Source organism: Eurypyga helias, unplaced genomic scaffold, assembly GCF_000690775.1.
Source record: "Eurypyga helias isolate BGI_N326 unplaced genomic scaffold, ASM69077v1 scaffold4407, whole genome shotgun sequence".
Lineage (NCBI taxonomy): Eukaryota > Metazoa > Chordata > Aves > Eurypygiformes > Eurypygidae > Eurypyga > Eurypyga helias.
The window spans coordinates 12,834-23,825 of NW_010262387.1; the positions used below are offsets into that span (position 1 = coordinate 12,834).

The 10,992-nt window shown below is 46.9% G+C and overlaps 1 protein-coding gene across 2 annotated transcripts in view; it reads right to left on the reverse strand.

Annotated features, from left to right (window-relative positions):
- Nucleotides 1–1,762: 1,762 nt before the first annotated feature.
- The window catches only part of APBB2 (amyloid beta (A4) precursor protein-binding, family B, member 2), a 24,342-nt gene continuing 15,112 nt past the window's right edge, over nucleotides 1,763–10,992 (reverse strand). For both annotated transcript variants that reach the window (XM_010155708.1, XM_010155707.1), the window contains exons 3-8: nucleotides 7,976–8,090; nucleotides 5,686–5,773; nucleotides 4,538–4,621; nucleotides 3,780–3,895; nucleotides 2,829–3,008; nucleotides 1,763–2,268 (exon numbers count right to left, since the gene is read on the reverse strand). In XM_010155708.1, coding sequence (XP_010154010.1) covers nucleotides 2,101–2,268; nucleotides 2,829–3,008; nucleotides 3,780–3,895; nucleotides 4,538–4,621; nucleotides 5,686–5,770 — 633 coding nt within the window. In that variant the 5' untranslated portion in view covers nucleotides 5,771–5,773; nucleotides 7,976–8,090 and the 3' untranslated portion in view covers nucleotides 1,763–2,100. The remainder of the gene's footprint in view (nucleotides 2,269–2,828; nucleotides 3,009–3,779; nucleotides 3,896–4,537; nucleotides 4,622–5,685; nucleotides 5,774–7,975; nucleotides 8,091–10,992) is intronic.

Consider the following 10,992-nt stretch of genomic DNA (forward strand, 5'->3'; position numbering starts at 1 on the left):
TATTGTAAAAAATGCATAGATAACGGAAGGGTGGGCCGTAACGTCAACGAAACCAGGGGCAGCTGCTCACCCGCGCGCACTCGCTTTGGCGGCGGTAACACGGGTCTGAAGATCCTGTCTAACAAAAGGCTTCGCAGCGTTAGGCTCCGGCGCTGCACGCGCCGGGGGGTGTGTTTAATCGTGGAGGAGAAGGAGCTCTACTGAAGCAAAAAGGCCACATATAGCGAGACCATTAATCAAGCTACTTAAATAGTCACAAAATCAACAACCTTGTGTTAATGGGCACAAAACTCTTTAAAAACGTACGTTGGCAAGCGCCCGGTGGCTTTTCCAACACCTTTCCCTCTCCTCCTCGGCCCTCCCACGACTGCACGCTCTGCTCGTGCCAGCGAACCGGACGCTCGCGGTCTGGACGCCACCCGCGCAGGAGAACTGCCGCGCGTCGGTTCAGTCCGAGGAGCCCGCTGGCTCCCAGGCGAAGCTGCACCTGCGACTGCGGAGTTTCACTGTGCTGCCGAGGATTCACCGCTGCAGAACAGACGCGAATCCCAAAACTGGAACTGTAAGAAGACACTGTCAAAGTGTTTTCTGTAACCTAAATTAAAGTTTGACTCGCCAGCACGACGGCGAAGGAGGAAACTTCCCTCTCTTGACGGCACGCTGGTACCCACCGCGTTTCGGCAGCAGTCACGACAGGCAGCGAGCACCTTCCGACCTGCTCCGGGCAGGAGTCCCTGGCATCGGCGCCAGCGACCAAACGAGCACGTCTGCAAGCTGCCCCCTCCGCACAGAGACCTGGCTCCGTGGTCAGCCCGAGGCCCTGGCCCCGCCGGGAGGGGGGTGCGTTTGTCCGCGTCCCCTCCGGCCCTCCCTGCCTACCTGCCAGAAGCCACTTCTCCTCCAGCTGTACAGGCGCTGGCGCTGTCACCCTCGCTTGTACATCACGCGGACTCGAACCATTTTCCAGAGCAGAAATGTCTCGAATCACCGCTCTTTTCCCCTAAGCTGTGCCCTAAGCTGCTCTCCCCCGGTGTTGCTTTTGGTGACTTTAAACAAGGAACAAAAAAGGAAACAGCCTGTCTCTGGCACAGTAAAATCAACAAAGGACACGGGTTGTTCTTTTTGTGGCACGTTAAATATCCCGCAACAGACACGGAGGGAAAGGGGGAATTAGTGCAACTGGACGCTGAACCGAACATTTCATCAAACACCTGTATGGGATGTGTTAGTCCCTATGAGAGTTGTAAGACAGAGTACTGACCAGTTTTTTCTTTCTCCTGACTGGTTGGAGCCCTGTGTGAAACAAACGGTATTTTTGATGGCCTAACGACAGATTTAGGAGAATAAATGTAACAGCCAGCAGCTGCGTTTGCATGCTGAACGCTGAAGCGCTTCAGCGGATCTCCCTGCGACTCCGGTGCTGAAGAGGCTCCAGGCTTTTTCAGCACCGGTTCAGTATCCAACCCCCTTCTTCTCTCAGACCCCAGCGCGGAAGCGGGAGATGCAATGACGACAGGACGGTTCGAGGCACATCAGGGAGATGTTGAAGCGGTTGCTAGACCAATGCTGACAGATAATTTAAAACTAACAGGTGTAGTTCTGTAAAAAATGGAACTTGGTACTGAATCTGCAGTAACCCAACGGCAGCTAATGCTTGGTACCTACTCCCGTGTTGGAAACAGAGCGAAGTGCTGTAGGATTTCAGGTTGGTTTGTGACAAATCCAGCTGGACACGGTGACACTATCAACGGGGGCATCACTCACTCCAAGGACTTTAGCATGAGTTCACTGGGAGGGACGTGGCCAGATTCTATGTGAGTTTAGGTAACGTTCATGTATTTACAACCAAACAGACCTTCCGTTGCTCATGATGTAACTCACTGACAGCGAAAAAATTATTCATGCTTCTTTTCATATCACACGATGGTGGCAAGAACGAGAGAACATGCTTGTCTAACATTGTTTTGGTAAGGGTAAATTCTCTGAAGACAAAGCATCAGCGATTTGAAATGGAAGGCCAAGACATCGTCAGTTCGTTCTCCTCAGCGTAGCTACGGCGATCTTCAGTCAAACGCCGGGAGCATCTTCTCTCTTCCGCAGCTACGGCATCTCGGTGACGGGGCGTTTCTGTTTCAAAGTGTCAATGAGGGACAACACTCCTCTTTTTACGTTAGTCGTAACTCTTCTAGTCACCGAGTCTGCAGGAGGCGGGGGCGGTCGGACTTTCTGTGAAGGAGGTCTGGCTACTAAGCACTTCTGATACCGTAACTGCAACAAAGCAAAGGCATGCTGCATTCCTTACTGCATCCAGGACTTTCACAGAGCACTTCCAATACACTCCTAGAACGTTCTCATCCAATACAGTCAAACCTCCATCGTGGCCGAGACGAACGGCCCAACTGGAGTTCATGGGACACGCGCTTGTCCATCTGTGGGCAGGAACTGTTCCTTAGCACAGGGCAGACACTACATGATACAAACAGCCCCTTGAAAACTGAAGGGTAAGTTTTCTGGGTTCAGCTGTTCTTGAACAGGGGTTATTTTCACTACGCTGCCACTGGGTTGTACCACACAACTCCGAGCAAAACGCTTTTCCAGCGCTAGATAACTGGTGAAAGAAAGATGATGGAAGGGACGTTCTTCACTAAACTGACATTTCAAAATGTTTGGGTTTTAACTGGTTAAGTGTATCAGAATCTCAATTTACTATTTTTATCTGTTCTTTTTCTGTCTTGAAATCAATATAACTGCAAAGCTGGGAAGACAGTTACCTCTGGAGGCAGTGAAACATGAAGTGCTGTGAGGTGCCTCTGAAGAAGCTTACTTACCATACAAGCAGCCTGAACAGCTTCCGATACGTTGCCCGCATTTGGTTCACACCAGAAAACGTGGCACTCAAAATGCTGGTTTCCTGTGTCCATAATGAAGGCGAACGTGTGGATGTCCTTGCCTACTCCCATGAAGGACAGGAACCGCACGCGACACTCCACCAGGACTTCCTCTTCATTCTGGGTAGGAATCAAACGATGGATCATTGCTATCAGACAGTCTGCGGAACTTCCCCTACATGTCCACATTCATTAAAAGGGGGAGAGACTGATGCAGGATCGTGGAATTCCTTTTCATCTACCTGCACGGACCCAGCGTGCTCAGGCCCAGGCCGGATCTCCCCGTCTAAGCGAGCACGGGAAGACCAAGGCCTTGAGCGTGAGCACTGAGCACGCTGGGCATTTCCAGTCCCGCTGCCTGGGTGAAGAAAGGTGTGGCTGTTGTGACTCCAAAGGATACTGGTGTGTCAGAAACACCGGTGTAAGGTCTCATCAACAGACACAAATAAAAGACATTCTTTGAAAGCTGCACTGTATTAATCTCTATAGCCAATGCTCTACAAAAGGGCAGTGATGTGAAACACAGATTTCAGTATTACTCCTGGCTTCGATGTGAAAACTACGGTTTAGAATTTAGGATTGCTACTGTTAACCTGCAACATTTTAGGCTCAAAATTCCTAGAAAAGATAACACTAAATTTGTTTTAGGTGTCTAGCAAATGCTTATAATAATTTATGGTTTAGAGAACATGCTTGGAATGGTAAATATAGCTGAAGGTGACACAAGCAGTAAGAGGCTCTGCAGATTCACCGCCCTGGGAAGAAATAAAGTGCAAGATAAGCAAATGAATTGTAGTACAAACAAACTCTTTCTACTAGTGTTTCCGTGTTCCTGGTTTTCAACAGTCAATATTATGTTGGAGATGCTCTAAACAAGACAGCCTGCCTTACTCTTTCATTGATGACTGTGACAGTAGCATCAGCAACATTCATGGTAACTGGCATCCAGTCTTCTTTGCCAGAGGAAGCCATCAGACTTTCGATGGCACTATTCAGAGTATCCATTCCTAAAACAGAAGAAAATGCGATAATGAAAAATAAAGACATAAGTAAACAATAACAAAATATTGTATTTTCACACAGGAAAATAGGTTGTTTTGGGCTCCTCATTAAAATGAATTTGATGATGGAAGGAAGGGTTGTGTTTTGGAAAGAGATGCCTCGGGCTTAGAGAAAACAGGATCGCAGCTTGTTTAGCTGCTGCCCCATTTCAGTTGTTCAGGGCCCATCGCATTAGTAGCAGAGCTTATGTTCAGAGACAGCAGCAGAAAGAAACTGCCTTCTTGGCAGCTCTCAAAATACTCTGGTTGCAAAACATGTGTTGATGAAGCCCTGAAGACTAGGTGTCTTCATGCCTTGCCCTCTGAAAATCGTGCACTGAGACCTGGCTGGCAGAGTCCAGCCCCCAGAGTTTACACAGGGTACTTGGGAAGTCACTTGAGTGATACATTTGAGTGTTACTAAAACAGGTTGCCCAGAGCAGCTGTGGATGCCCCATCCCTGGAAGTGTTCAAGGCCAGGCTGGACCAGGCTTTGAGCAACCTGGTCTAGTGGAAGGTATCCCTGCCCATGGCAGGGGGGTTGGAACTAGATGGTCTTTAAGGTCCCTTCCAACCGAAACCATTCCATGATTCTGTGATTCTACATACCCACGGGTCTAGCGACAGGCAGCATGCCCAGGTACTGGACGTGGAACTTCTGTACCAGTTCAGTCTTTGGTGTTGGGAAATCTACTGCATGGGGAACAAAAATCAAGTTCTGTTTATCAGCATTCGCCACAGGGAAAAGCACTTTTATTTGATCAATAACAGAAACCAGTTTACCCAGTCCCTGTACGCTGAAGGCATTGTATTGAGTAAACCAAACTTGCACTCCCTCTGACAAGAACAACGCGCAATAATTTCTAAAGGAATGAGGAATAACTGCATCACCTAATTCTTGATCCAAGCTAAGAATAAGGTCACGTAATATTGCTATCACATTAACACCCAGAAAACGACGATGGCTGCGTCTCTCAGACACACAGACCTCAGTTTCACTGCGTAAGCACGTAAAATCTGCAATCTGTTTTCAATACCAACCCTGTTAGTATGCTGAACACAGTCTACAGGCAGTCGATACTCCTGTCCGAACAGACAATTACTCAAGTTGATGTACGGATCAGGAGTAAGATACTCAGTGCACACTGGTGGATCTAGAAGCGTGGAATTTCCTGTGAAGCTAACATAGGGTTTGTTTGTTCTCCTGCAGTACTTTCATGATAGCAACTGTTCAGCTACAACCAATGAAGACATGCAAAGGCAACTTTCTTTTACTTTTTTCTTTAGAGTGTGCAAACGACCCCTGAGCTGGGTGACTTGCACCTCTTGCCTTGGAAGTGGCTAAGAATCAATGCTGAAACGTAGGAGGAGTCCTCTTACAGTCAAGGGATTAACTAGAACATGTTGTGGTTTTAAGGAAGATTTGGCCAATTTGCGCTGTCCCAAGTCACGGGGTATTTTGATGTGAACAAGACAATACGTGCAAGTAGCCACAAGTAAGTCAGGCTGCGTTTGCAAGACCTGTATTTCGAGACAAAAGAGGAAATGCACAAGTTGACGTAACTGAGCAGCTGTCAACGCAATCAATGAAGATGTGTAACCTAATACAGTAGCAAGTTACAGCCAGAGACAGGAATTAGGAGACAGGATTACACCCCTGACCTCTCGCCCCACCATGCTCCGTTTTGGTCAAAAGCAGCATCAGAAATGAAACACATCTGAAAAAGGAGCATCCCAAGGGCTGCACCACACAGTACCTTGCAGAGGAACGTCGAGGGTGACATTTGCCCTGTCTTGCAATGAGCTGCATGCCATAGCTTTAGCATTCTTCCTTTCGGCCATAATCTGAAGAAGATAGTGAAAATACAGCTTTTGCTTTTTTTTTTTTTTTTGAAAATACAGCGCAGTAGCAACTACAAGTATAAATATACTCCTGTTACAACCCCCCTTTCTGAAATCTGAAATAAGTCAGAAGTTCCAGGACTGATGAGGTTATTCTTTTTAAGTAAGAATTTTAATTCTCCTCCAGTTTATTCACCATTCCTTAAAGAACGTAAGTGGTGTCCAAGCCTAGATAAAAGATAGATGGAGGTGGAGAAACAACCTCTAGCCATTTTTATCAATAGCAAAATTGCAGTGGGGAGCAACACAGCAAGAAATATAAATATGTAACACAGAGAGAAGAGTGCTCATTATTCATGTTCTTCTCTGATCTATCTTCTGCTGTGTATAATTTTTGTCCTCCACTTTCATATTTCTTCTGGAATTAAAAGTCCCATGCAAAATACAACCTGTTCTTCCCCCAAAATGTATAATATTAGTAAAAGAAGGAAAAAAAAAAAAACCAACACTTCAAAATAACCACTTTGGATGATTATTCCCTACAAATCCATCACTGAGAAGGGGCTCAGGGACGCTACTCGAGATTTTTCCAAAGCTCACATATGAAGCATTGCTGTCTGGTCTTTACGTTGTGATGTTAACTGCAGTCAAGCTATAAAGGTAACTGGTGTTCCAGCAGGTGACACTTGGTCTGAAGATGCTTCCAGCACACTTCTCAATTTTTTTCTTAGGTTTTTTATTTTGAAAGTATTTTCTGTTGCAGGGACACACGTTAATATTCCCCCCTGCAGATGAAAGGTGACACACGTTACCTTAGGAAGAAGCCCTGACTCAGCGAAGAGGTCCAGGGTGTCAGCACGTGCCAAGTGCTTCCCTGAACGAGGATTACATCTATCGCTGAACTAGAAAGGATCATGCTCTGCTTAACAACACTATCCTGTCTTACTGTGTTACTATTAGCTATGGTTTAAATGCTTAGTTGCTCTCTTAACTGAAACTGATGCCAGGAGTTGTGTGTCCTAATTAGGTATGTGACAGCTCTAAGGCCTCTCTGATAGCCCTGCCTGTAGCTACTGTGGCATTTACTTGGTGTTGACTGGGTAAAAGCAGGTGTGGTAGGGCCCATGTAGCGTGTTTTCACCTGCTAGACTTGCTGGAAACTTCTGTGAGAACTGAGAGTTGGAGAAAGCTGAGGGACGTACCAGCTAGGTACTAGCTAGGCCTCTAGGCCTAGGCCTCTCTACCAGGCCTCTCTGGTCAGCCACTGCTGCAGTCCCCGCTGCCACACTTCACCAAGCGTAATTTTAAAAACTGGCAGTTTCCTACCCAGCTTTTCTCAGAGAGCTGTGACTCACGAGGAGGGACAAGTTACACAGGGGTAACCGATAAGGTTCATCCCCACAGTCCACTTTTCCCGTGGCGTAAGCTGACATGTTTTAAGGAAAACCAAAAGGAGCAGCATAGTATTTTTGAAAAGGGGGATGCAGCCTCATATCCACCACAGCTCAGTAAAAGAACAACATAGTTTCCAGCAGATTGGTTAAAGTGCCTCTCTATAAAGCGTTTCAATGAGATCTGCCTGCTGCAAAGGATGTGCTGCCTCGCTACCGCTGCATGAAATAACCGTACAGGGGACGCTCATCAACTGATCATACAAGGAACCCAAAGTTAATAACCAGGGAATGGTGGCAAATCTGTAAGGCAAAAGGACTGAAAAGGACAGTCCTCTCCAGTATTACAGACAGCACTATGCAAGCAGGAATTAAGATCCTTTAGTATTTGTAACTAGAGTAGCTTAAACGCCCTCTTCTCCCTGATTTTTTTTTAAGCGGGCAGAGTAACATTAGCAACTCTTTTCCTGCCTGTCCTGCAGGATAATTCCATTGAATAATACCATTCAAACAAGGTCTGATTTACTGACGGAGTTTCACATCACCATTTGTAATTTCATCGAAGCCGTGTGTTCTTTTTCCCTTCTATTATTCAAGAAAACCTTCAGGCTCTGTGCATGCTTGTCAAACCAAAAGCACCGACCATCCTGAAATCTAACCGACCCCTCCTGTTACTCCCATCCGTTTGTGTCCTTTCCTGTATGAATCCTCCGCAGCATTTCTCGTTGCCAGTGACACAAACTAAACCAACGCTGCGTGCTGAGGCGCAGGGACCTCTGAACGGCCGAGGGCAGCTGACTTCAGACCCACTTGCCTTTGAGCAGATTTCGTGTAAGCTTGTGGCGATGGCTTTCGCGGGCGTGTCACATCGAAACACATGACATTTCAGAATTCTCGTGTCTTTGTCTCTCGCCACGTAAGCGAAGTCCCTGCGTAAACAACATGAATTGACACATCAGAAACAAGCGAAACGAATGAAGGCATTGGGATGAGCAGTATCTCCAAAAGAGCAACTCCTGCTTCAGATTAAGAGGTGTGCGTGTCAGCTGTCAAAGAATCAAACACGTGCCCTGTGCAAAGCAGATCTACAAATGTAATACACCACGTACCTATGAAACACGTGTCTGAAGTTTGGTGCTGCATCTATATAATTACAGAGCTCGTCACAGTTTCCTAACCCTGGCACCTTGCTGAACTTACCACCCTTAATTCCAACTGCAACTGTAAATACAGGGGAAAATTTACTTAAATATTTTACTGGAGATGAAATGGGGAGAGAATTACAAATTAAGACAGAAAACACACAGCTCTTAAATGCTAAAAAATCCAAGAAACAGCATACAAGATACTAGTTAGAGAAAAATCCTATTTCAAAGGACTGTACACAGTGTTTAAAATGTGCACATAGTAATTAGAGATCTGGTTGCATAAGGGAGATGTGAACCTGCTGAGCTTTGCTCATGCTAATTGGCCTAAATTTCTGACCTTATTTATTCAGAAGTTAAATAAAGCTGCCCTACAAAAGAGATTCTTGCACTGTACTGGCTGGTCACCATGCCATACTCTAGCTTTCTAGCAGGGGTGACGGCAGTGCCAGCTTAAACACAAAACAAATTACGTTTAATTGGTCTCAGGCTGCTGAAGCGTTGGAGCTCCTCTGTAAAGGTCCAAGGGGTATCTGGAGCCGGGAAGAAGCCTGTCTTTGTCTGGTTGCCATCCTTGCTACACCAGATTCTCTGCTCCCTGGCCTTGCACCTCTGCTCTCTCATGTCCCCCGAGCAGCCGCAGCCCAGACCCACTCTGCGACGCTCCTGCTGTCTCCAGATTTCTCTAGGACTCTGCGTCCCTTGCAGAGCTGTGCTGAGCAGCACTACAATCAGGCCAGTCTCTTTCAAGTGCCTTCCCTCATCACACGTAAATAATTACCAGCAAGATTTTAACTGGTGAAGAGATGGGAGGGATATTCCTAAACCACAGGTTTTATATACAGGAATACTTCAGAGTTTATGCTGAAGTCCATAAATATCCCGAGCGCGGTTTATTGTAGCACAGATTGCCAATTTCTTTGTTCACTGTAGATGGCCAGTGAGTTCAAGAACTTTGTGCTGAAGTTATCCAGGGAGAACCAGAGACTGAGGCAGATGGAGAGCTGGACTTCCAGCTCAGTACGAGATAAGGACATTGTCCTGCAGGTTAGTACCTTACTAATCTCACCAACTCTGCAGCTCTAGATTCTGCCATTCGTGAGCCCTTGCAATGAATAGGGCAGCTGCCCACAGCAGTTGCTCAGCGACAGGCACAGGTTGCTCCTCTGTTTGACCACTTTGGAGCCTGAAGCCTGACTAATACTTAAAAAAACCCCAAACACAGAACTACCAGGAGTGAGATTTGGAAACAATTCCACGTGACAGGACCGGGCAGAAGCACAGTGAAGCTGGAGGCTTCTCCACCTCACTGCATCCCAAGATGCGATGGCATTAGGGCACAACAGGCAGGAGGCAGCAAGGCAGCACGTGGGTAAAAATCACAAAGCAATAATCCAGGAAGGTGCTGCCTGTTACAGAAGATGCCCTGAGGTTTCCTAGCTCCAGCCTGACCCTCAAGCACCTCGGCCACAATCTGCATGAGCCTTTTGGCATATTGTTCCCTTCTGCTGCACTGCCAAGTTCACGGAGATGCTGAGTTCCAGCTGCAATCCTGCTCCTGGAAAAAAGCTGATGCTCTTTGGCTCATCTGTACTCGTGCCAAGCCTCGCTCTAGAGCGGGATCCTCCTAACTTAGTGCTGCAAAAGCAAATTGAAGACTCCTAGCTGGACTCTAGTAATAACACTACGAGAAGGGAGTATGGCTCAGCCATGGCCAACAAAAACTTAGCCACTATGGGTGAAAAAATGAACCAAGCTCATCCCGTGCTGTTTTGTTAAGTTGCTTGCACAGTGCAGAATCTGATGAATGAACAGAATCAGGTGGTCCAACCTCTGGATCTGGCAATGCCCTGGCACTCCACAACTTTCCAAATAAACCACCCTGCTTTGGTGAGAGACCGCGCTGGGCTGGGCACCTCCACTGACGCACAGACAGCCCGAGGCCACGTTGAATCTCACCCTGCAGCGGGTTTATCGGAGACCCAAGCTCAACTGTGGGGTCTTCCAGCCGTAAGGGAACCTGTAAGGTAATACTAAACGTGTTTAGTCAGCACGTTGGCTCCCAGAGGAGGTAGGACTCAAAGGGCTGCAAAGAGAAGAATGAGCAAAACAATTAAAACTGTTCAAATAAAGACTGAATTCTGTCAGGATCAAAGATCTTGGTCATAAATGAACACAACTCCTAATTATGCCCCGTACATAGGAAACACCTTAGATGAGAATATTTTCAACAGCACTGTAAAGGCAGAGGCGGAGTAGGAGCAGCATGTGGAGCCTCATTTGTTTCACAAGCGTAAATTTACTTTTCCGATCAAAGAAGACAAATGGCAGCGCTGACATTTATTATGCTCGCACGCTTTTCGGCAAGAACATTCCTCTGTTCTTGGAAGGCTAATGACAGCCAAATGAACGAGCCACCACGCAGTGGTAGTCTGTAGTGGGACACTCCAGGTGACGAGGGGGCTCACCTGCTACTTCAGTCCTGCCACGGAAGTGCCTGCCAGCCTGTTGTCCCTGCAAGAGGAGGATGACAGCAGTCCTGATGAGACAGACCTGCCCTGCGCTTGCCAAAGGGCAGATACTGAGCACAAATACGTTACTTTGAGTCAAAATGCAATGTGTTGATTTTCTGATGGAGCTGGTAGTGATGCTACACTCTCCTCCACTGGCTGCTGGACTTTTTTTT